We start from the raw sequence: 27746 nt of genomic DNA, 5'->3' as shown, positions 1-27746 counted from the left end.
GGGTCCTTAACTTGGTTATCACCTGGGACATAAGTAGTTTATATGTTTCCCTGTGTGAGGCCTGTTTTCTGGTCTATTGGTTCCATCATTCAACTGATGTCTGATCAAACCAGCCAAATGTCTATATAAGTATTACTTAGTTGAGTGAAGCATAATATGCAAAATAGAGAATAGATATTTATAAAAATATAAAATAAATGTACTCCATAAAGCACTGTTAAAAGGTAGCGGGTGTAGAATGTCATAGTATACAAATTCCACCCTTATTACCACATCCATTTTAGAATGTGTATGTAATGTTTTTACAGGTAATTGCCAAAAACTATTTATTTCACAGAAACCAGTGACATCATTTTGCCACATTCTTCCTTATATGGTACCTTTGCTTGATTAGCTGTGTGTTTGTTGTTATTGTTTAGGTCATGGAATGACTGATGTAACGACATGGGCGTACTTTAACCCTCTTGAGCAATACATTCCTGTCCGTTCCTGATCTTCAGCAGGAACAACCTGCGGTTCTGGAAGCTGAATCTCCCTTGCTAATACAAGACTGCATTTTAAAATTACGAAAAAAAAAATTATATTGAAAAATAATGACTAGGATGCCTATTTCTAGCCTTTTGGTAATAATATTTCATGAGCGCAATTAAATTCCAGGCTATGAAAATATATGGTTAAATGTAAAAATCGCTTCCGCTCATTTATATTAATTTTTACTTTAATGAATATAAAAAGAGCGGTTAATAAGTAAATGATGTGGCCTTGAGAAATCTCACAATGAGGCAATGTGTTGGATGTCACCACAAGTTAGACGGGCCTATAGACTGTACCGAAATACAGAGGCTTTTGTTTAACGTTTGATCTTCACACTGAATTGTAAGTGATCTTATCCTCTGAGCGATAAAAAAAAGAGAGAGCGAGAATATGAACAGCTATGGCTATGGTAGACCCTGGACGGCTTTAGCTCAGACTTCTCTTTCATCTGTTTGTGATTTGCTAGAATAGCAGGGGTGGGAATAAAAAAAAAAAAGGGACTTCCACAGAGAGAACACATATAATGAAAAAGTAAATCATCTCTCCGAAAATTAGTGAGGCATGCATGAAAAATTGTTAAGAGCTGCTCCGATCTTTTGTTACGTTTTCTTCATCGGGACGAGAGAATGTAGTTGGTGGAACTGCAGACAGTGTTATTCTAAAATGTCATCAACACTTGAATAGAGAAAATCCACTCAGAGTGGCAGGTTAGTAGCAAATTGCAGTGCAAATCCAGAGGCACATGTAGAAGTAATTGGGAGTAAAAAAGCATATTTTATACAATAGAGACCATTTTTTCTTTTCTTTACACCTTACCTCTGCTCATTCTACTTCTATTTGTATTCTTCCTTTGTTCTATAGCTTTTTATTCTTTTTTTTTCTGTATTTTTGTAATGAAGCTTTTACATCCTTGATGCTTCATATATCACTAATATACACTTAATTATTCATTATATATTTTTTTTTATCATTTTTTATGCTTTCTCTGAGACTTGCTTTTTTGCTTTAACAGAACTGTAAATGCACATAACACATCACTAATAGCTCTCTTATAAATTAATAACAATAAAAACATGTGAAAAGATAGAGGGAAATAAGGACAAAAAGGGTGAGAGAGAGAGAGAGCGCAAACAGAAGTGTTTGCTGTGATGATCTGAAAATCACCTTACCAGTAAAAAGTTGACAAGAGCACCAAATTGCTCATCAAGTGGTATAAATTGCCGCTATTATCCCTACATGAGTATTGGCACCGTAGGGGAATCTGAAGTCAATCGACTTGCAAGATAGAATAACACAGAGAACGTGTTGCAGAAAGACCAAGCCTGCATGTACAGACACAGGAGAAATGACTATTCATCCTCATGCAACTCATGAATTAAAAGGTGGATTTGATTAATTTCAGGTGAAGATGAAGAAATGTGTTTGTAACTGATTGAACTTCTTGTTTAAATGTCTAACGTCTCTTATGTAAAGAGTAAAAACATCCAACTGTAAGCTTGTATCTTGATAGCCTTATTTTTAAGTATTAAATGAACATAGCACCATCGAAGATGCTGCTATCATGTAAACCTATAGTAATAACTTACATTTTAATGCATACTATGTAGAATATATAATATTTTGCCAGGCATGCACAAAGTTTTTTTTTCTTCTTTTTTTCAATTACCTGGCTGTCTGTGACTACAATGTTGACTTCCTATGTGAATGTCAGGGAGCAGAAGGAGGAGTTAGACATGGTCATCTGATGGTTGTGTGCCAGGGAAGAAACTCCTATTCTGCTGGTAGCTCTGCACTTTGTACACAAATATCTGGGTCATGTGACTGACCTTTCCAAAGGGCGTTACACTGGAACAGCTGCATCAGACAATAAAATAGTGCTAGTAATGGCCCTATGCCTTATTTACCTTAGGTGTTTATCATGTATTGTTCATTCTGTTATTATGAAGTCTTTATGGGAGTTTCCTTTAGTCTAATACTGAGCCTACGCAGCTCCGGGATTCTCTCTGAACATAAAGGTGCTGAACTGCTTTGGATGACATTATCCATGTTTCCGAATAAGGAAACTTGGATTTCAACAACAACACTAATAAGAGTGGAATTGTGCTTGCACAACTACAAATAAGAAGTCCATGGCAGTTCACAAATTTCAGAAGCTAAATGGATGGACCACAGTTAAAATAGAAAGCATGCAGGGTTCGCCAAACTGAATTTTTTTTTTTGCATGCATTTTTTTTAGCTTAAATTTGCATTTGTATAAACCATGTTTCTTTTTCTTTCTTTTTTTTTACGCAATTAATGAAAGTCAGTGGGAATTCACATCATGTGCCAAATAATACTGCAAGATGCAAATGTTTTTTTGGGTTTTTTGGTTTTTTTTTGCGCATGCATAAATGTGAATGCTTGTTTTGCAAATTTTAGCAGAAGTGCAATTTTCTATTGACTTTCATTAGATGTACAATGAATGCTTTTTCGTACATTCGCTAGCAAATATTGCCCTGGACCCTGCCTTACAGTGGCCTACTGACATCTCCCAGTGCCTGCTTCTATGCGCAAATACTCTTTCGGTATTGCTATGCTTTCTGCTACAGAGTGCGACACCCTTCAGTTTACGTACCCAAGACCAGGTGAACCAGCCTGAACCTTCACCTACACATGAATCTTGGCATTAAATCTAGGCAGTTTAGACATGAAATGACATTTACATGTAGGCTTAGCTTTGTCTGCAAATGAAAACCTTACAAGGAAAGTAATAGTAATCTCGAAATCACTTTGGGGACTGCAGTAAATTTGCTCAGATCAACTTTCCGATTATAGCTATAAATAAATGCATCATACTTCCTTAACAACATGACTATGTCCGCAGACTCCCTTTCTACACAAGCATTTTCCTGTTCCAGTGATTTTCTTAAGTTCAGGTCAGCCGGGGACAAACTAGAGAAACTCTGCATAAGACAATAACAAGCTTGAGTATCCCTCCTGCATGACAGTTCTCCTATAACAGTTTTCATTGTTTCTACTTTACAAATAGGACTATTATTTTCCCTGGTACTAATGCACTGGGATTTATGGAAATCTATAATGTGCACTAGTTTTTAAGCTGCGATCCAGTAACAACAGGCTGTAGTCATGTTCGAGTTATCGGAGTGAAAGTCTCCAAGGCCTAATTAAAAACTGGGGCTCTTATTACAGGTGTGATTTATCATCCCATAACTGACACCTACACCACTTTGATCCCTTATTGGACGGCAAAAGGATTTACCGGTACGTCTCCCAATAAACTTTCCATGTAAGCTGGAGGTTCTGTGTCACCACATAGAACATAATGAATTACCCACAAGATGCTTAAACTGTAGATGCTGCATATAGATTAACAGCGGCCACATAAAACCAGTGTAAAGATCATAAAATGTGCTCATAATGAGCATTTGGGGAGTGTAAAGAATTTCATATAAATGGTAAGCCTAAAAACAATATTGAAACCAATAAGCAAGGAAGTAGGAATCTATCTATCTATTGGCCTGATGCATAAAAGGCAGGTAAATTTGCTGTGTGCAGGCTGTGCATAGCAATGTTACTACAATTAACGTCAGGGGAGCACTGCCCATTACTCAATTAGCGCCATACTTGTTACCAGGATAGTGGATGTGTTGCTATGGTAGTGCGCAAGTTAACGTGTACCAGAGCCAAAGCTAAGGTACACAATGAGATTCTTACCTAAAGAGAGGGAAGCCTCAGGATCTTATTGAGTCTTCCCTCTGTGCTTTTATGTCCCCCCTCGCTGAGCGCAGCCCCCCATCCCTGGGAGTTTGGCAACTAGGCATTGTCGCCAATCATATCAAGGCCACGCACCTCCTCTTCCATCAGCGTGGCCACTCAGTAGCAGCGCAAGCATGCACAGTAAGCCAGAGCTGCTCATGTAGGAGCGGCTCATGCTACTGCGCATGTGCCTCCAAGTGGAATCCCAATGTGAAGGGAGACCGTGCTGAGTTAGGGAGGACATGGGAGCATGGAGGAAAACCTCAAAAGAATCCTGAGGCTTCCATCTCTTTAGGTAAATATCTCTTTCTTAACCTAAGCTTCGGCTTGGGTTCCCTTTAACTCCATAACATGTGTGTTGCTATGGTAATGTGAATGCTATCCTGGTAACGAAAGTGAAGTTAATAGAGTAACGGGTGGGGCTATCCTGACTTTAGTACTCATAAACTTGTCTTTCATGCATTGGGCCTTATCTCTCTACTCTGGCCCCTATTCAGTTACATTTTTCTCCTGTGTTTCCTCCTAAGTGATATTTTTGCTCCTTGTCAATAAAATGCCTTAAGTCACTAGCAAGCAAGAAATTACTCAAATTAATTTTGATAGTACTTTGTCAAAAGTTATTTTAAAGAAGATGAAAAATCTAGTAGAAAAGAATCATTGAATAAGGGCCTCTATCTCTCTGTTTACATTTATCTATTTGTGTCTCGGTCTATCTATAGGGCTTAGATGCAGATAAAAGATAATGGAGATAGGAAACAGATAAATCATAAGCTAGGACAACTAAAGAGAGATAAATCACAAGTAAAGACAAACAGGAGAGATACATAATGAGATAAACAGATAAACAGATAAGCAAAGATAACTCATGACATCATTTTTTGGAATTCACCCAGTCTATCTACATTATTTAATTTATCTAGTTATTCAGTGAAATTTTAGGACACTATTAAAATATATCACACTGAAATTTGGAATATTTAAAAAACACCAGCTGTGTTTTTACTCGAGCCATACCACGTGCGGCCAGCGAGAGCGGACAGTGCCCTGTCCGCTCTGATGGTCCGGCTGTAGCCCGGGGCAGATGCGTTACCTCCATACATAGGCTATAAGGGGGAACACATCCACCTGCCCGGGTTCATTGTGGACAGCACAAAAGTTAGTACCGTATATACTGTACACAAAAGTGTAGTCCACTTAATTGAATGGATCCCGCGGATCCGTTGCAGTGTGACAAGTGTGAACGGGTACTATTTATAAAATAGGCGCCATTCACTGTCCTTTTAGCGATGAGCGGAGAATGGACATAAAAATGCTCATTCTCCGCTCTAGTGGGAACAGAGCCTCAGAGCCAAATACACTGCTGACGTCAGCTATATGGTCAGCTATTGAGGTGCCTTACCTGCTAAGCGCACAGGTGTTATAATCAGCTCTGTGTGCAAATGTAATTCTACCTGCGTAACACACCGCGCCTTCTCCCCCACACAGGGGTGTAGACTATAAAGAGGATTAGAAAATAATGCTAAAATAAGATACCCTCTAACCCAGGCTTATTCAACCAGGGTTCCTTGAGTACTCTGCTGGTGTTCCTTGACATTTTGCCTAATTGTGGGGGAAGTATAATAGAACACATTATATTCAGGGGTACTGTAAAAAGAAGCACTAAATTGGGGGTTATTTATGAACACATTAATAAAAGCCTCTAGAATAAGGAGACACTATAATAAGGGGTAGTGAAATAAACAGTCACGACTACTAGTACTTTTGAAGACCATGCCTGCTGCAAAATAAATGCAGGGGTTCTTTGAGAACCAAACATTATATATACAGGGGATCCTTGAGACCCCACAATTATTTACAAGGTTCCTCTGGAGTAAAAAGGTTGAAAAAGGCTGCTGTAAGCCACAGAAGTTCACCATCATTGTAAATGGCACTCCCTGGCTGGGTGGTACAACTTCCACTAAAGGGGGTGCTCCGCTTTCAGTGCTATTCACAGTCCCAATGACACTCAACTGCACATGCATGAGCTTGTTTGAAGATGCAACTGGAGTACCCTATATGATTTATTTGTGGCATAGATCATGGATAACTGACCTTCCCTTTAAACATAAGTTGAACCTTTTATTCGGGGTGATCTAAAGGCAGACTGCGGAACATATACTAAATACCGTACTAAACGTAATTTTAAAATGCAATTAATCATTTTCTACTGAATACATAACTATTAAATGGTACGTTTCATTTATTTGCCTGCAGCTCAGTTTCAAAACACATAACTGCATATTTTTACTACTTGTTACTACTCGAAGCAGCAAATAATTAGTATATACATTATGTACGTGTAAAGGTTTGGCGGTTTGATCTGCCCTGACTTGCATAATTTATAAACTGGTAGCGTATCTCATTCTGCTGGGACCTTCTTGTGCTTTTATATATCAATTAGAGGAATGAAATGAGCAAAGTATGAAAAAAAAATTCACCAAGGTCTCCAATTTGCAAACTAGAAATATGGTCATTCTGAAAATGAGAGTTTATGTAAATTTGTTTTAGCTAGGCTCATTGCTCAAGCGATATTCTTGTATTTCTTGTTCCTGTGTGTTCTACCACAAAGCCCGTCTGCATACTTTAAAGAAAATTTGTAATGAAAAAATGTCCCCTGGAGGTACTCACCTCGGGTGGGGGAAGCATCCGGATCCTATTGAGGCTTCCCCCGCCCTCCTCGGTCCCACGGCGGCGGTGAAAATCCTCCCGGAGTGGAAGCGATGTAAATATTTACCTCCGTGGCTCCAGCGCAGGCGAAGTATCCACTCTTCCCATGGAGATAGGCGAAAATAGCCGACCTCCGTCGGGCCGCTCTCCTGCGCCTGCGCAGTAGAGCGGGCCCGACAGAGATCAACTATTTCCGCCTATCTCCGTCAGAAGAGCCAAAACAACACCCCCACTGGAGCCTGGAAAGGTAAATATTGAACAGGCTGTCGGGTCTGTCGGGCCGCTGTTCAGAGGGCTGCAGCGCGACCCCCGTGGAACAGAGGAGGACAGGGGAAGCCTCATTAGGATCCTGAGGCTTCCACCTCCTGAGGTGAGTACCCGCTAGGAGACGTTTTTCTTGTTACAGTGTCTCTTTAACAAAAAAGCAGTGATACTCTAAAAAGTACAGAAGCTGATTTAGGACAAATGGTACAAAAATCAGCTGCCCCACATTAACCTATCAGATTTTGAATAAAACCTGATTTGCTGCCCAGGCAAACTGTTCAATATTTAAAGTGTACCCAAGGCGATATGTGACTTGATGAGATAAACATGTGTATGTACACAGTACAAAACATATTAATAACCAGGCTGTTTTACTTTTCTGCCTGAAAGAGTTCATTTCTAGGCATGGAAGTGACGGCTTTGGTCCTGTCTATACCTTTTTGGGAATATAGTAAACATCACTGATAAGCAAATTACAGCCATAAAAGTTTTCCTGGAAGAATACAACTTCTGAGGGCAGGGAGAGATAAAATACATGAACCTTCTAACTTTTTCTAACTCTAGGACACTTCATAGGCTGCCACTGATTAGAGACAGCAAGACATTAAATCTACTCTGTACATTTTTAAATATTAAATAAAACCCTGGAATACTTAAAAAGTCATTGGTAGGAGTAGGAGGATAAATATAATTGTTTATCTCATTAGTTTATTTTCACCTCGGGTGCACGTTAATTAAGTTTTCATAAACCGGACTAAATTACCAGTCAAATTCTAACACATTTCTACATGTTGATTCATATACTATTTGGCAAAACTCTTCTTGTTGGGGGGGGAATAAAATATTGCTCCAAGATCAGTTGAGGTAAATGAAAATGTTTTCTTTCTTTTTTTTTCCTAGAGTAATAGATTTATATTATTATGAAAAAAAAAATCAAATACATAGTGTAAAGAAAGAATATAAGAAGGATATATATGCACACCCGCTAAAGCAATATTGATTGAAGCGAAAATAGACTCTATTGCTTCTGTGGTTACATTCGCAGACCTAGCATTAAAAGAGAAGCTGTTTGCACAGGAGCTTACAATAAGCCGCTAGAGACCTGAAACGCTCAGATCAAAGAAGTGTGTTTTCATTATGTAAATTTGCATGGTAATAATGTATATCGCTGCCTTAGTTGGTCATCATGCATACAAAAAATAAATAAATATTTAAGCGGGAAATGAGAGATTAGGATAGGAGGATTAATTTGTGCTGATTATGAAGCTTAGCCTTTAACCATTGGCATTTATGAGAGCGGAGTTACATACCAAATGTTTCACTTGTTCCAGGTGATATGGCCCACATGAAGAAATCAAAACAAAAAATGTGACTGGAAAAGAAAATGTGAAGAGTAAAAATATGCACAAAAACATAAAAGATAAAACGAATGACTGAATGAATGAATAAACAAACAAATAGGTAAATAAATAAAAAATAGCAAATAATTCAGAGGCAGTGACAGAATGCTTTCTGTTGTGGTGAAGGCCTCAATGGGCTCTGATGCATCATTTTTGTTGTCTAGTCCCTGCCCCTGAAGAATAATATGTAAATTCAAATGCCCGCCCCTGAGGAATGCTGACAACTCACATGTTGCTTCTAAGCATGCAAAATCTTCCAGAACTGCTTTGTTCCCAGGTAGCCTCTTCCTCTCACATCCCCCATCACCCATAGGGCTGTATATGCATAGCATGGGAGCAGACGGTTGTAGAACATGATGAGAGTGACTGTTACATCTGGTAAAGTTGTGTGCCGATGCATGGCTTTACTTTGTGTTTAGGTACTCTAAGCATGCATGCAGGATCCAGAAGCTACCCAGGTACAAAGAGATAGATCAAAGGATAAACAAAGATATATGCAGGAACCTCAAATGATGGCCATACAATCTTGAATGTACAATCTTACCACAACCATGTAGTAGAAGGACCAGCACACTGAGAATTATTTCAACTGATATGGTTAGGAAAGCTTTCATATAATATGGAAGTGATATGATGTTACAATCAGGATTGCATGGTGATTGGAATACTTTATGCTATGTACACACCACTCTATTTCCTGTCAGATTGACGGGTGGAACCGATCATTTCTGACTTGTCCGATCTGCTCCCAGATCGGGAGTCAATTTTCAAGCCGTGCAAAATCAATTCTGTTATCAATCAGGAGCAGATTGGACATGTTAGAAATTATTGGTTCAACCTGTCCATCTGGCGAGAAATTCAATGGTGTGTATCTAGCATTACAGTGAGCATTTTTTTTTATCACCCAACATTCCCAATTTAAGTTTTGCACATATAATATAGCAAGAAGTGTCCTCCCCGGACCAAAGAATATAACATATGCAACTTTTGCAAAGTCTGCTTAGAAGTACAAAATCCCAACTTGTTCAGCGTATGAAAAAAAAAACATGAATTATAAGTAATATCAAGATCATATTGAGATTTTTTTTTCTTCTTTCCTGTCTAATCACTCAGCACAAAATATGCTTCCCTTTCACATAATAGACTGCTTTACTTCCATCTTTAACAAACTCACAGCTGCTATATCTTTCTCCTCTTCCTGTCTTTAGTTACTTCCTTTGCTAAGTGGTATTTCATATCCCTTCATTGTATGTAACATTACTGTCTTGATTGTAATTATCCACAGATGGTTAGTGAGGATGGCATCACACAATAAGCATCTACAACCCAAACAAAACTCATGGGATGACACTAAACACCTGCAAATTATGAAGCACAGCCACATAAACTTTCACATAATGGTCATGATAAAAAGTGAGTGCTGTCCCGGAAATGTCATTTCACTATGTCAGAAAACTGCAAAGTTACAAATGAACGCAAGAGACTTAACCGTGTAATTTATTTCTTCTTTCCGTTCTGGCACATCCTTTTACGGAAAAACAGCAGAATACAATCATCCTGCAACTTCAGCTCTTTCTATTTTATTAAAAGAGACCCTAAAGTAAACTTTAAAAAAAATGTAATATTTGCATATGAAAATATGAATCTGATAACCACACACATTTTTATGCACTTTAAACACAGAAGTATTGTCTATCACCCATAAACCTGGTTTAAATCATGCATGAAGAATGTGTAATAGGGGAAGAATCCCCTAATTTTCTTGTAGAGTACCTGCACTCTTACCCACAGTTAGATTGCCTATGGACCGATCCATGTTCTTTGTTCCTGTCTGCACCCTCTTGGAGTACTCTTACCAAAGACTAATTTTGATTTATATGCAACAGCTACTCTACAGCTACAGTTATATCCTAAGTTTAGATAAAATCCATCCCTACTGAATATAAAAAAACACAGAGATATGCTAATGCTTAATAATGTCTCAGCACATTGTCTATTTAATAAGATTCACTGGAACCCAGTATCAGCTGGGTTTCGGTTCATAGATCTGCCCTCTTGCAGAAAATGTCCCTAGCCTTGTCTATAAAAGATATAGAAAAGGTAGAGGCCTTTTTCGGCAAGGTGGCAGAGCTACTCGCTGGAACCTAGCAGATATGGGGCTTCCGGTGAATCATATTATACAAACAACATGCTGGGGCATTCAGGTTGGCAATGACAGGCCAAGATAGCTGAAATGGGTAGAATGTCAGCATCCTGACCTAAAGATTTTTGTTCCCAAAAACAGATGCCATCTTAATATAGCTTTAACATTTCTAACATTTAACAGTGATGAAATGCCTTTTATGTTACATACTTTCCATCAACAAGATTGAAATATGCAAATTAGAGGAGTTGGAGTCAAAGAGACTGGAGTCGGTGGAAAACTGAGGAGTCAGAGTTGGATGATTTTAGTACCAACTCCACAGCTCTGCTTCTTACACAATTTCTTGCTTTTCATTTACCTTTCGAAGTCAGATGATGCAAAGCCATGCAGTGGTGCATGTGGTCTACTGATTGAAAAGGCAAGTACCATCTCAAACTCTGAATTCAGCATTTATATTTAGCCAATCTGAAAGACCAAACTTCTAGATTGTGTGGGACACAATGAAATGATAACAAAGTGGACACAAAGTCACATGCACACATCAATAACATCTGCTCATGAACGCATCTCTCTGTGAGAAAGCTGTGGCAAATACAGACAATTTTACTCATTCGTAGGGAAAAACTACTTTGGGCAATGATTATGTCTAATGGTCAATTTGGGAAGTAGTATCTGGGCAGGCTGGGAACAACATTTGGTTAGGCTGAAATAATCCAATCCCTATTGTTTCCACCTAGCTGATTGCCGCAGAAAACTAGTATGCATGTTAAAAGAGGACCTAAACTCTTCCACAGGAGAGAAGGAAAACACTAAGAAACCCACCCTGTCTACCAGGCAACCTTATCAACTAGTTCCAGCAATTAAATATATATACAGCCAGGGCACTATCTGCATGGAGTTTACATGTTCTCCCACATCCCCCCCCCCCCCCCCCCCAAAAAAAAACAAAAAAAAAAAAAAACCAAAAAAAGCATACGTTAATTGGATTTCCCCCTAAATTGGCCCTAGAAAACAATGGACATATGACTGTGATAGGGATTGGATTGGAAGCTCCTCCGAGTGACAGTTAGTAAAGCGCTAAGGAAGATTTTAGTGCTATATAAATACTAAATAATAACCATAATAATAATAATAAAATAATAATGGTTGAACTGGCTCAAAAATATGAGTAATGAAGACATACTGGACCAAACAGCATCTAAACTAACTAGCACATTTAAACCTCCATGTCTAGAGGACTAGTTAAACAACATCCAAGTAAGTAACATTAAAACCCAACATGTTTCATCCATAAATAAAGGGCTTTGTCAGGGAAAACGTGTGAAGTGCAGTGCTAACATTGTGCCTACATTGTGCAAACAATCAAAGTGGCATGCTGTATAGCATCTAGCCCAAGACAGAGCCTTCCTAAGTTTTGCAGGTATTACAACATCACACATCAGCTTTTCACATAAGTCTTGCACTGGTCAGAAAAAAGTAATATCAATAAAGACGTTTCCTGTAACTACAACACTCTTCACAATGCAATGAATAGACCACAATCAGCGCACTGAGTTCCCCTTCTGTTATCGAAGTAAGGACACCGCCTGACAGACAATACCCATCTCCCATTGCAGTCCATATCAATACTAAAGGATATAACTCAAAAAGAAACTGTATTGTTTTAATAACTCTCCTTGTTCCAAATGTTTTCCCCCCCAGGCACCTATTGTTCAATGTACAAGCACAAGAAAGCCAAATCCACAGAAAAAAAAAGAAAAAAACATATTAAATGAGAGAACAGAAGGGCACAATATTGCTCACAAAGGCAATTAGTTAATGCAGGTATACGATAAGATCACAGGATATGAAAACATTATCAACACGAGACAATATATTATCTCTGTCCGACATGTTCTTGATTAGATGTTGTGCAGAGAACAGAAAAGGCACATTTCAAAGCTAAAACACAATGAAAAAATTGCTATGTCATGGCTTCAGGATTACAAGTACAATTCTGAAGTTCTCCAGAAACAAACACACTAAAAGCTGAAGATTGGCCCCTGAAAAACATTGATTCTCATGGAGAAACCAGAACACTTTACATGAAGTTTTTTTTTCTTAAAAAAAGCATAATACACACATACACAACACCAATAAAACAAGTCGCCTGTATATAAAACTGCCACAATATAAAACGACGTATCTCCTCTAGCCTGTGGTTCCCAAAAACGCCGTTATTCAATTGACTTTTTCTCCTAAGTTTTCTCCTAGGAGATATTTTCTCATATTCTGTTAAAAATAATCTTTCAGCACTCTACAATTGAAAAAGTGCCAAAAAGTAGGTGAAAATTGAGCGCTGTTAAAACAGCGCAGGAGATTTGGGCACAGCCGGTGCCGCCATAGACCATGATAGGAATTACAGCTATAGTGACGCTCAGTGAGTAACTTCGGCCCCGTCAGAAGACGGAGCTTAAGTTACTGTTATAACACTGTAATTCAGGCTCTAGCTATGGCTGGAAGCCAAATTACATAATTCCCCACAATCCACGTTGAGCTGGAGGGGGAATAGTAATTAACGCTGCCGGGACTTGTGCAGGAGCAGAGTAAGCCATTTATTGGCTTTATCCCGTGCCCAAGTCTCCTGGCATCCGATTCATAGGTACGCATGCAAAGGTACTGTCAAAATCATACTGAGAATTATCTTGCTTGCTGGTGGCTTAAAAGGCATTTTTATTGCTAAGATGTGAAAATATCACCTAGGAGAAAACTTAGGAGAAAAGGTGGATTGAATATGGGCCACAGTGTTTGTGGCACTAGCTGCAATCCAACCAATTCCTCAGTTGTGCCCAAAGATTACCCAGTCACCTGTGGTTAGAGTACAGTACTGTGTTAGGAAACTACAGCCAAGTCTGAGCTTGCTAACATACAGTAATCATGCTGATGTGATGTTTACACAGGAGCAGACTCCTAAGAAGACCAGAATTGGCACAGTCAGTACATTTACGTGACGCAACACGTTATACTACTGCTTTTTATGTACATTCCTTTTTCCTCATCTTAATTTTACTGCTCTTAATTTTACTACTCTGAGGCTCCACCGCAGATAGTAATAAAGATAAAATTACACCCAAATTCCAAGGCTGAACAGACAGCTAAGGTGGGGAGGCACCAAAGAACTAACCCAGCCATGCTGGTTCTTCTGAATGACTGACTATTGATTGCTACTGTGAGCTAATCACTGCCCAGACTGGAGGTTTCAGCTTCATATCAGTGACGCAAAAATATAACGATGGACAAGTGAAATTCCTCACACACAATTACAAGCATTGTTGCCCTAAGGCCGTGTACACACTCTCTACTTATGTCACCCATCTGGGATCAGGACCTGATCCCCTAGGGCGACATCACTGGCCAAGGCTTGCATGTCAGCTGTGTGGCTGATGATGCGCTGTGTTGCTATGAGGGGGGACAACAGAGGGATGACAAGCAGCACATGCATGACATCTCGTGGTGGGAAAGGGGGGTTAGAGGCGCAGACAATGGGATCAGCGTCACTGGTATTGAGTAGATCCGCCTGGCGACTCATTCACAGCTGGGCATGGGGAGGTCATTGGGTGCTGTACACATGCCTGATTGTCAGCTGAGACAGTCGTAGACTTAAGTCAGGCATGTGTATGAGGTTTAAGAGATCAGGACTCAGTCCCTTGTCTGACAGTTTGGGGTTTAGGAGGCTAGCAATGCACCTGTTGCTATGTAGGGGAGAGGGACGTTGCACGGTGAATGACTAAATATGAGTGTGTGGGATGAGTAGGGGATCAATGAGCCCATTGGTTGGTCTGGCAGCAGTAGGCGTGCTCCTGTTCTACAGTGTTTTCCCCAGGCTCTTTTAGTCAGGTGCTCCACCCGGCTAGTTTTGGTGAGCACCCTGCTGTCATAGACTCACCTCCTCCTATGCTGGAAGCAGAGTTGCACAGAGAAGCGCCAGCCCTACCTTCTCTCATCGCTCCACACCTGGCTACTTATTCCCTGCCACCCAGCTGGAAAAATATCTAGGGAGAACACTAGACTAGGTTTAGATTTTCTGTCCTGTCCGATCAATACCTTCAATCAATTTGTGGTCAAAATTGATCTAACATTTTGGGGAATCATTGCTCAGCCAGCAGATAAATCAAATCTGCAGGGAACCAAATGGGAAAATCGATAAAGGAATGGGCACCCTTACTCTCTTAGTGCTCTCAATGCATAGGAAACACTCTTTTTATGGTTACGTTTTGAGTTACAACACGATCACGCATTAGCTGACATAAAGCACTCTCTGCCCAAACAATGTACCATCTAATGCATCGAACAAGCAGTAAAAAGCACACACCTTCCAGCCTTCAGCAGCAACATTTATTGGGGAGAGAATTGTTTGGAAAATCCTCCAGGTGACGCTTGCTGTAAAATGTGTGAGGTTTTATCTGTTCTTTGATACCTGCATAGAAATCTTGTGAACTGTGAAGCACAGTGCGCGCCTGGCTGCTCTAAGCTGTTATCTCGACACATCGCAAGTCTCAATGACACCAGATTAACCCGTTTGGTCCATGCGAGAACATGGTTAAATGTTTCACGGTGGCTTGCCGCTTGTCCAGACGCTTCCATATTACACACTGAGACACAGGGGTGCATACACAAACACACAAGCATAAGACTGCTTGCCTTTACAGTCACCTACATACAGTGCTGAAGAAGATGTGCAGAATATTTTAGCACGTTCCTGTTGTGCCTGAGATGAAGAAGTACCCGAAGAGCTGATGTTCTGCCTGCAGAAACTAGCAAAGTCTGTCTTTTATACGATTCTAATACAGCATGGGAAACATCAAAATAATGTAGCCAATTGATAATTACAGAAGGCTAATAATTAATATTCATATGCATTCCCTGTTGATTTTGATTGGCATAATGCCAAGCTACACACAATTTGTATGACATTTCTATGCAAATCGGAATTATTAGCATCTAACTGACCACCTCTATTGATAATGCCAAACTGTATTTCAGCCTCCAATTTCATGTGACAGTAAATCTAAATTAATTAGCAATGTACAAGCATTATTTGCATTGTATGCCTTTTACTTTTTGTAGTGAAGTACTTGGCTAGCTGGCTCCTGTAGCTCCTTCTTGGCAGGAGAATGAGGGAGTTCCTTCCCCAGCGCAGAGCAAATCACCTGACCACACCCATCTCCTCCCTGTCCTGAAAGAGGTTAACTCTTTGTGATCAGCACTGCAGCTACAATTCCTCCCTGTTCAATGTGTGAGAAGGCATGAATATGTCCAATTTTGTCATCATGGTGGTACCCAGTGGCTATGCAGATAGTTACTCAGCTGTCATTTACTTACTTTATAGCAGTTTGCAACCCCCACATGTACAAAATGTAATGTATTAACAACACACTCTCACACATACACTTGCTTCATTGTCCATGTGCTAAATGAACATAAAAGGACATTAAAAAAAACAAAAACATGCCATGACCAATGCACAGTGGCATTCTGCAAAGTCCACCATCAGAACCCTGACCCTTTTTGATGATCATCCTCCATCCACCCCAATAAGAGTGAGTTTGAGCATCATCTCAGAAACCCCTCCTCCACAGAATAGGAAAGAGAGTGTGTGGAATCTTGGCCATGTCCCTCGTAAGAAAGCATAGGCTATGCTACTGGACTCTTCAGAAGTTGAATAATTCTATTTATAGTAGAATAATCATATTTATACAGCACAATCCTAAAGCTATATTACAACACTTTATAGTGCCTGTTATAATATAGTTATGTAAGTTACTTTAACAATCAGGTCTCTTTTATGTATGGCTAGGCCTAGGACTACACGTTGTGATAAAAGACATAACAGAAAAAAACTTCTGATAGCCAGAAACAGAGTTAATGCTATTTTTAAAACAAGCAATAGAGTTAATAATGACAATACAACCCATATTGCAAAACAAAATATCTGACCTAACAATTATGGACTCATTTAAAGTGTTTTGAACTATGATTCTCAGTGGTAAGCCACTTAGCGACCTTTACCGCGCTGCAGCTTAATGCCTGCACACTGGGCTAAATAAATGTTATATATGATATGTAAATAACGTACAATATTGGACACCCAAAGGTCATAAATGAGGCAAAGACTGACATGCATTTTGTAGTAATACAGAGCAGCCAATCATTTTTACTTTTGACTGACTATATTAAACTGCTGAATACTAACTGGTCAGTGAATTAACTTAAAAAACAAAACAAAACCAAAAAAAACCCAGCCTAACAAAATGGAAAATAAACGAATGACAGAAGAATTTTATATCTTAAGCCTCATCTACATGATACGATTCTTTGAGCGATTCGATTACGATTCTATTTACGATTCGATTAAATCCGACATGTTCGATCGGGATTCGATTTGATTCAATTCGATTTGCCATTGTTGCAATGGAAAATCGAATTGAATCGAATCCCGATTGGACATGTCGGATTTAATCGTATCGTAAATAGAATCTTAATCGAATTGCGCAAAGAATCGTATCGTGTAGATTGGGCTTTAGACCATAGTAGTTACAAAACAAACAAAAAAGCACAGGGACTCTGGAAGCCCAATCTGGTGTAGTATGTTCCTTGCTGCAAAGGACAAGTAGAACAGTAGATAGTATTATACTCAATATAAGTCTATATATAAGGACTCTTTCACAGTGGGACGTTGCGTTTGATGCAACGTTAAAGTCGCACAACGTGCCCCTAACACACTGCATGTAGGTTATGACATTGGATGTTATTTTGCATAGCGTTATGTGTCTCTTGGTGCGCTGTTTTCATCGCACACTGATGGAACGAAAATAGCGCATGCGTTACATTTAAAAAAAAAAAAAAAACATTACTGAGCATGTGCAACACACATAACGCAGCAAATTTATTGCTAAACGCACAGCCTGCAGCACTTTCTAAATATTGCTACACGTTACACACAACACAATGTGTGCACTGTGAATCTCACACAGACTTTGCATTGCTGTGCGTTAGTCTGTGTTATAATTTTTTGTAACGTGCGACTTTAACATCCCACTGTGAAAGATGCCTACAAGTGTGGGCTGCTATTCAGGCAACCACTTATATCAGCATATGGGGAAGTACCACCCCACTCAGACTTGATTATCTGGATACCAGATGGGGCAGCTCCCAAAAAAAAAATAATAAAAATCAACCTTACTGTACATGTAGAACATTAAATTCAACAACCCCCCAAGGGTAGAACTATAGAAGCTAAAAACAGCTAAAAGCTATAAACTAAAAGTGATATTTGTGCATGTATGTATAAGATAAGAAAAATAACATGCATATTGCACTTTTTTCCTGGTGCACTCAAAGTGCCAGAGCTGCAGCCACTAAGATGTGCTCTATAGGCAGTAGCAGCATTAGGGAATCTTGCCCAAGGTCTCCTTACTGAATAGGTGCTGGCTTACTGAACAGGAAGAGCCGGAATTAAAACCCTGGTCCCGCGTGTCAGAGGCAGAGCCCTTAACCATTACACTATCCAGCCACATGTAATAGGAAGATAGGTAAGGGCTTACCTTCCCAAAGATTCCCTGAGTATGATTTCAGAGTTGTTGTTTTTTTTTTTTTAAATGTTGCACAATAATGATAACGTGTTTCACTACCTATAGCCACTTTCTCAGCTCAAGTTTCAACGATATTTACGGACCTCTGAGTGCAAAGCTTTTTGAATAAAAAGTCTTAAATCATATTCGGTGAATCTTTGATCTTCCTATTTAATTATGTACATAAATACATGTTAGTTTATAGCTTTTGATTAAGCACCTCAAGCTGTTCTTTGTTTATATATCTTAGACCTTTTTAAAGGTGACAGTTTTAAAGGCAAAAAATCACAATCCTCTAAACCAGCAAATATATAAAGCTACAGGTCCTTTCATAATAATGAACTTAGAAGTCAAATGGTTAAAAGAACATAACTTCCAGCATCTTAGTTTTGTTATGGTCCTCAACCACATAGGTGTATATGAGCAATGGAGTTACTGTGATTATTTTTCATTATAGAACTCACTGTGGAGGCATGGTTAAGAGAGTGGTTAAGTTCCTGGCTTAGCTGCCTCATAACCACTAACAGCTGGCACCATAAAATTCATGGAAAAGCTGTGAATTTCCTACCCATCAGATGTGCACCGGCTCAGCTCTTGCTAGTGCTCGGCATTGGAAAAATGTCCCCACCCCCCATTATGCCACATCTGAGCACCTGTTTTATTTTTTAACTTTTCCTTACCAGGTAACACCACTGTATGTCAATGACATGCGTAGTGTTGCAGCCAAACGGTGTCCATGCCGTCCGCTGATAAGAGGCCTAAAAGCATTTTCTTCAGGCATCTTCATTACTGCTCATATAAAAAGGCCAAAATGTCATCCTTTGTAGACTCAGGGCAAGTTTCAATAGCTGATGCATCTCCTGATGCTGCCATTACCTGAACAATAATAATGACTGCATAGACCTTAACTATAAACTGTTCTACTCGATTTCCAAATTGACTCCTCATAGAAAAAGACTCCCAGTCATACTGATAAGTGTACCAAATAGTTCCCTGGAGACACTCATGACAAAGGTCAGAAGAAGAGTCATTAGACAGGTTGAGAAACTTTGCCCTATTGTTAGTGTCTCCTAGATAATAAGTTGGAGTCTGCATAACTCCCCAGAAGAAAAATGAGTGCTCGGCTATGTTCACAATCCAAAGTTCCTAATGCATGGATCATACCTGCACATTTTACTACTGTCCTCTGTCTGTGGCCAGCCAATACAAACTGAGCACGCAATGCAAATCCACACAATCCAGGGTTTCCTTTCGTGAAAAGCCGCATGTCAAGAAGATCAATAGTTCTGGAGATGATAGGATTTCTACATGAATATGAAAATATTGAATTTTCACATATAGAGGACATAAAGTAAAGTAATACATTATAGTTAATTTACTCCTCATTGAAGGTGAATCAATGAGTGAAAGATGACAGTAAAACATTTGGTTTCATCAAGGGAACGTCCGGAAGACCAGTTTGGAAAAAGGATACCATGAATAGGTAATTATGGATACTCTGAATGTTTAACACCAGGCAAAATGTTTTATTGTAGATTAAAGTAAACCTGTAATTATACAAAACAAAAACAAATGTCAAATACTTACCTCGTTAGACGGAAGCTTCTGAAGCAGAGGCTTCCCGTGTCCTCCTTCAGACCACTGAACCTGTGCTGGAACCCTCTGGAAGTTCTTCCATCTATGAACACCCTGCACCTGCGCCCTGCATCCAGGCGCCCTGCACCTGCGCCGTGTAGCCACGCTCGTTCACGGATAGGAGCACAGCCCGACAAGCCCTTGTCAATGAGGTTCAGGAGGTTCCAAAGCTGGATCAGTGAAGGTGAGGGGATCGGGGAAGCCTCTGGATTATCCCTGTACTGAGGTAAGTATCTAAATGGGGCATTTTTTCCCCTACAGGTACACTTTAAGATATGCTGATATGGGTCAGAACCACCATCCTCATACTACAATCTCTGTAATCTACTCATCTAATTCTAGTTCTTGCTGAGTTTGTAAACAAATGCAGAAATCAGCCTTCTCAGTTGGCACATGGTTAGCACAGACTTTTTACTTTTCCAGATAAAAACAAGAAAAAAAATATTTGTATTGATGTCCATGTCCCCATTAGAGATATTTCACCATACTTCCTGTTTCCTGTGACCCAGTCACAGGTGGGGAGTGGCTAGAGATCTCACTAAGTAATACCAAGACCTGTCCTTCCTAACCCTGTCCTCAAGTACCAGCAAGAAAACATGTCTTGCAGTAAAAAAAAAAAAAAAAAACACAAATATTCACCGGTAGGATAATCACTGTCTCAGCAGAGCTGGTTATTTACTTCTGTGGATTTTCACAAAGCAAACACCGCTGGTGGTACTTAAGGTGGCCATACACTGGTCGATTTGCCATCAGATTTGACCAACAGATAGATCCCTCTCTGATCAAATCTGATCAGAGAGGGATTGTATGGCAGCCTTTACTGCAAACAGATTGTGAATTGATTTCAGCATGAAACCAATCACAATCTGTGGTGGTGCTGCCGCTGCCCCCCCCTCCCCCGCATACATTACCCGCTCCAGCAGGCGCGTGTCCCCGCTGTCACCACTGTCTTCTTCTCCGCTGGGCTCCAGGTTCCATCTGGCTTCACTTCTTTCTGTCCGGGGAAGTTTAAACAGTAGAGGGCGCTCTACTGTTTAAACTTCCTGCCAGGACAGGAAGAAGTGAAGCCTGCTGGACTCGGAGCCTAGCGCGGAGATGGAGCAGCGGTGTTCAGGGGACTTGCGCCGGGGGAACAGGTAATGTATTGCCGCTGTATTGCGTCGGTCATCGGGCATTCGAATGCCGCTATCGATGCACTCCCGACATGACAGCAATCGAGCAAAATCTTCCGCACAGACGGCTCGACGGGATCGATTGATTTTGGACGAAAATCAATCGTTTGCGTTTGCGCAACAATTTCACAGCAGATTCGATCACAGTGATCGAATCTGCTGTATATCGGCAGGAAAATCGTTAGGTGTATGGGCCCCTTTAAAGGAAAATTGGACTCACCTGGGGCTTCTTCTAGCCCCTAGAAGAGTCTGTGTCTGTAATGGCCCAGGTCAGCCTCTTCTGCACATGTTCTGCTTGCTGTTGCGCTCACATAGCCAGGAGCATACTGCCCAGGCGCAGTAGCACTTAAGACTGCGAGTGGCAGGTACGTGCACCTGTGCATGCACAAGCGAAGCAGACCCGGACGGGTTGTGGGCCTTTGTGGAGAGAACAGCTGACAACTGTCTGACTGCGCAGCTACGCCGAGGCACACAGACATTTCTAGGGGCTGGAAGAGTCCCCAGGTGAGTCTATATTTTTTTTTTCATGTATCCTTTAAGGACAGGGTTGGAAAAACCTGACCTAAAAACTAGTACTAATATGGAAGTGGTTCTAACCTGCCCTATTCAAGCTAAAGAGATTGGATGAAGTTCTGCTTTGACACTGTCTTGCACTTTTGTTTCTGTTTAATTTGTAGGTGAACAGTTCAGGCCTACTTTAAACATCCTACTATTGTATAAAAAAATGGAGTTTTATATAACAGCGGCAATGCCCGACCTTTGTAACAGATCAGAGTGCTGTATAATTCATTGGAGCACTGAGCTCACTGGAGAGCTCTATTAATAAGACAGTACTGTGCTGTGGACAGTAGAGGGCTAATGCCTTCCGGATGTTGAGCTGCAGACCATCTCAGCCATACGTTATAGAGCCCAGCTACCCCTGATGAGGAGGACGGAGTCCTCAGGGGAGTCTGTTCATTAGTGCTCTCTGTTCTTGTAGCCGAATAATAATGAGGGTCATGCACACAGAAAGGAATGTAAAAGTCAACAAATTGAATTTTAAGAGTTACATATCTTCCCTACATGCGTCTGTGTCATGAGTGTTTTCCCTTTGGTCCAATTAGAGGTTAGAGGTTGTGATGTGTTATTGGACCAGGATGAATGGCATGTAGAAACATAAGCACATTCAAGTCACACTGATACATTGGTGTCCTAATTACACGGAGGTCCTGTCTCCGCTTACAGCCTAAGCTACACGGGAGAATTTAAATCGCTCTGCAGCCTCAGATTAACCTTTTGTTGGCAAACACTTAAACTGATGTATTACTAATGAAAATATTGACAGCAGGTGGTTAAAGTAGACGTCTAGGCATTTAAAGAAAAAAAAAATCTTGGTTAGAATAAGCCTTAGCCTTAGGCTGTGTTCCCACCATGTTTTGCCCGTTCTCCACTCATCGCTAAACAGACAGTGCACGGCTTTTATTTTATAAATATCCGCGGGATCCATTGCAGTAGGCGGACCGCACTTCTGTGCAGTCCACGATAATCCCGGGCATGTGCATGCATCTGCTTCTGCCCTGGGCTAAGCCAATTGCCACTACTCGCTCCCTGTACACAGGGACGTAGCATGAAGATCTCGATTGGGCTGCAAAAGACCAATGGGAACCCTCATCAACAGGGAGAATTCTTATTGGTTTATGGTGGACCAATGAAAATTCTCCCCGTTGTTAGGGAGAATCAGCCTAATGCAACCTATGGAGATCTCCATGCTCCTGCACTTTAAATTTCATATCTTTGCAACTATGGCAACAGTGCAATTTTCAATGTACAGCACGCCTTCTTTGGAATACAGAACACCTTAACTTCCTCATAGTTCTGTGTAAGTAATTTTTGCAGGAAAAATTAAGATTTAGCCTTTCCTGATGTGCTTTGTAGGTTAACCGAAGTCAGCATTACATTTGTACGCCTAAAATGCTCATCATTTTTCAAATCTGAAATGAATCACGTCAATTAAGAACACTGGCATTCCCATTTAGCAAATCTCAATATGAAGCGAAAATAAACGTATGAGATAATGCATTTTAGAGTACGGATAATAAATAGAACATAAGTAGCAAAGAAAAAAGTCTCATGTTTTTTTCCAGTTCAGGAAGAGTTAAAAAAAATTCAGTTGTTAGCTATGCAAAAGAGCTTCTCTGAGCTCTTTGCCCCACTGGGTCGAATACAGTCCTATTTTCAGAAAGTGAATGGGAACCGCATTTTGGAAGTCTTCGGGAGCTGTGTCCTCCCGAAGACGTGTGGCTCCATACTGCACAGGCGTGAGTGTGCAAGAGGGTGTGCTTGCGCAGGTGCAGTACAGGGCCGCCCTTCTTCAGGAGCACTCGGGCTCCCTGAAGACTTCTGAAGCCTCCTTCAGCCAGGTAAAGCAGTATTTGACTAATTTAGTAAAATACTGCTTCCGGGCGAGCCAGCACTGGAACAAGGGGACCTGAAGAGGAGTGGAAAAGCTCTATAGGACCCAGAGCCTTCCCTCTCCTTGGGTAAGTATCTGTCTCATTTTTTTAAATGCGATTCCCATTCACTTGAAGCACTTAAACAGCCAAGAAACAGTGAGAGACAGCTTAGGATAAGGTTTTACTGCAGGAAAGTTCATTATTTCTGCTTTGTGTTATAGCTTTAAAGACAGAATGTGGTTTCTAAACTGCAAATATGACAGAATGCAATGCTATTAAAAAAAAGCAATATAACTGAAAATAAAAATATGAGACTCTTTTCTTTGCTACTAATGTTCAATTCATGATCCATACTACACATACAATTCATTACACCATAATTCTTTTTTGCTTCAGCTTTGCTTTAAAAGTCTCTCTTGCAGTTAAAGGGAGAAACCCACAATAGTACCGTATATGGAGAAAAACTAACATGCTGCCACTGACACCCAACCCAAATACCATTGTATTGCCTTTTTTATGATTTCAGAGTAAATGACTGAAACTCTCCTTTGCTCTATATTGCTCCATCCACCAAACACTGCAATTACCAGCAGAAAGCACATTAGACTAGACTAGGATCCTGTGTCACTCTATCAGCTAGCAGCCTAAACACTACTGCAATACATTATTCCTGACATTCATAAAAGATCTCACATCATCATATTCACACACTGAACAATATCACAGAATTCCTGCATTAGTGTTGCTCTATGAGACACAGCATCCGCTGACAAGGAATCTTACACTCTAATTGCAGGCGGCGTATTCTCTTACAGATGTTTGTGAAGCGCTCTGTGATCCACTGTTTTGTAAATGGAAACGATTTTTCCTGACCTCTGATATTGTGGTCAATAAGATGTATCACTTACTTAGTCTAATTAAACTAATGGCGCGAGGTATCAGCTTCCACCACTAGCATGCAGGTCAAAGCCCTCCCCGATGTATGCGAACATGCGCCTATTAATTTAGCTAGCGTGCCTCAGTATTCAATATGGATGAGAAGTGCTGACACAGGTGGAACACAGCTGGCCAGGAAAAGCCAGCAGAATGTGAACACGGTGTGCTGTACAGGCCTATGGCCTTCTTACCTCGCTTTCACTATATCTGCCTGCATACTTGTTTATATGCACACACATACTGTATAGATACACACACTGTATAGCCACACACAACAGTATACTGTCTGTATGCACACACATCTATACATACACCATTACACTGTCTCTATACACACAAACACACGCACACCACTACACTGTCTATATGCACACACTTACATACACAGATCTGTCTGCACACGCACCATTATACTCTCTGTATGCACAGACATTCATACACATACCATAATATGGTCTGTATACACACACACATACACACACCATTATACTCTTTGTATGCACACACATCTATACATATGCCATTACACTGTATGTATACACACACGCATGCCACTATACTGCCTACACGCACACACATACATACACATATCATTATACTGTCTAAATGCACATATATACATACATACACATACACACACACACACACACCCTTATACTGTCTGTATGCACACACATCCATACATACACCATTACACTGTCTCTATACACACACACACCACTACACTGTCTATATGCACACACTTACATACACAGATCTGTCTGCACACGCACCATTATACTCTCTGTATGCACAGACATACATACACATACCATAATATGGTCTGTATACACACACACATACACACACCATTATACTCTTTGTATGCACACACATCTATACATATGCCATTACACTGTATGTATACACACACGCATGCCACTATACTGCCTACACGCACACACATACATACACATATCATTATACTGTCTAAATGCACATATATACATACATACACATACACACACACACACACACACACACACACACACACACACACACACACACACACACACACACACACCCTTATACTGTCTGTATGCACACATATATACACACCACTATACTGCCGGCATGCAAACATGTATTCTCATACCATTATACTGTCTGTGTATATATATATAATATATATATATATATATATATATATATATATATATATATATATATATATATATATATACACACACACACACAACATTAAACTGATTGTATGCACACACATCAATATACTGCCTGTATGGAAACACGTATATGCATACACACCATTATACTGTCTGCATGCACACACATATATACACATAGCGTTATACTGTCTGTTTGCACACACATATATACACAGCATTGTACTGAAAATACACATTTTAATGTATACATATATATAAACACTCTGTAATGAAAGAAAGAACAAAAATGTCCCACAATGTTAATCCAGTTAGCAGGTATTGTAGGACTTGAAGTACTTTAACCTACAGAGGGTCCAGGTTTGCCTACCACAGACAGCTAGCAGGTATACCAGGACTTGTCCACTACAAATGACTTGTATCATGAATGCCAGGACTTGTAGAAACTTAATAAAGCATGAGTCCAGGCTTATTCACCCCTGGTAACAGCTACCAGGTACACTAGGACTTGTAATGCCTTATGAACAGAGAGTCCAAGTTGGCACACTGCTCATTACAGCTACTAACTGGTATACTAGGACTCGTTAGGACTTGTAGCACCTTCCATGCTTGCCCACTGTTAAAAATAGCTAGCGGGTTTGGTAGGATTATAGGTCCCACCAAGGTATAATTTAGCGAAGCGAAGGGGGGGTAGATTGACCGTTTCCTTTCAATTACAAATAAAACAAAGATCGGTAGGTGGATTGTTCATTAAAATTGTATGGGCACCTTTACAGTTTCTTAGCAAACAGATTTCCCACCATCTATATAAACAGTTCAGCCACAGACAGCACAACTGAATAACACTCTTTTACATGGGAACCTGCCAAGGACTAGCACATTTACGAGGAAGCAAACAACCAATCAGTAATGTGTTGGAAGCAGGAAAAACTACACAAGTGTAAAGGTGGCAACACACCATACAATTTTCACGCAATCTGGCTGTACAATCAATCACCAAGTTCTGTTATACTACATGGATGTTGGTAAGATTGTATAAAAATTGTAGTCAGATTGCATGAAAATTGCATGATGTGTGACTGTGTGGCCACCTTAAGGATCTGACCGACAATGACAAAGGGTAAAATAACTAGACAGCAGGGTCAAAGTATCTCCAAAATGACAGGGCTTGTAGGGTGTCCCTAGTATTCAGTAATCAGTCCTTACCTAAAAGTTCACCTGTTCCAAGGAAGAGCTAAACTAGTAAGGGCCCGTTTCCACTATCGTGAATCCGCATGCGTTGCCCGCATGCAGATTCGCACAGCCAATACAAGTGAATGGGACTGTTTCCACTTGTCAGTTTTGCTGTGCGTTTTTCTGTGCAGGATTTTTCTGCACGGCAGAGCCCTCAGAATTCGCTTGCGTGTGGAATGCAGGCGAATCGCACGCAATGTATTTAATAGGGAAATCGCATGCGTTTTCCCCATGCGGTTTTTACCGCGAATTCGCATGCGATTTCGCATAGGTACCCATGTTAATTCACACAGGCAGTGACATGGTTAAAATCGCATTACCCTAACCTATGCGAATTCGCGGCAAAAAACGCATGCGGAATCGCACCCGCATGCGATTACGCCTGCGGTGATTTGCCGGCGATTCCGCAACGCTATAGTGGAAACTGGCCCTAAACCAGTGACAAAGTTTATGGACCCTCAATGCTTACTGCGGCCTGAGTAGAATTTGGGCTGAGCTACCTAGTATGACCATATAGTAGAGCTTCTGTAGCAAACATTGCCAAAAATTGTCTATGAACTGAGAACAGACAGCGCAACATGGCTAACTCCATATGACGCTGCCTAACCACAGACTAGTTACAGTACCCATATTGACCCCTGCTTACTTCCAAGACCACCTACAATGGGCTTGTGAGCATCATCATTGGACCACAGGAGTCCAATTTTCTCCTACCCATTAGTTCCTTTTATGTTTTGCTGATCAGTTAATGGCGCTTTTTTG

At 40.3% G+C, this 27746-nt stretch overlaps 1 protein-coding gene across 7 annotated transcripts in view; it reads right to left on the bottom strand.

Moving 5' to 3' along the window:
• Positions 1–27746, bottom strand: part of PCDH7 (protocadherin 7) — a 1071285-nt gene that overhangs the window by 1032450 nt on the left and 11089 nt on the right. The window contains exons 2-3 of one of the 7 annotated variants that reach the window (XM_068278435.1): positions 8571–8632; positions 8132–8156 (exon numbers count right to left, since the gene is read on the bottom strand). The exons of 5 other annotated variants lie outside the window; for them this stretch is intronic. In XM_068278435.1, the coding sequence (XP_068134536.1) occupies positions 8615–8632 (18 nt within the window). In that variant the 3' untranslated portion in view covers positions 8132–8156; positions 8571–8614. Of the gene's footprint in view, positions 1–8131; positions 8157–8570; positions 8633–27746 lie in introns of those variants that run through there. One more of the 7 variants, XM_068278431.1, reaches the window with a different exon arrangement.

This window comes from Hyperolius riggenbachi, chromosome 1 (genome assembly GCF_040937935.1).
Source record: "Hyperolius riggenbachi isolate aHypRig1 chromosome 1, aHypRig1.pri, whole genome shotgun sequence".
NCBI classification, from domain to species: domain Eukaryota; kingdom Metazoa; phylum Chordata; class Amphibia; order Anura; family Hyperoliidae; genus Hyperolius; species Hyperolius riggenbachi.
Note: the sequence above shows the minus strand (reverse complement) of the source record. Positions and strands in the feature narration are given on the sequence as shown.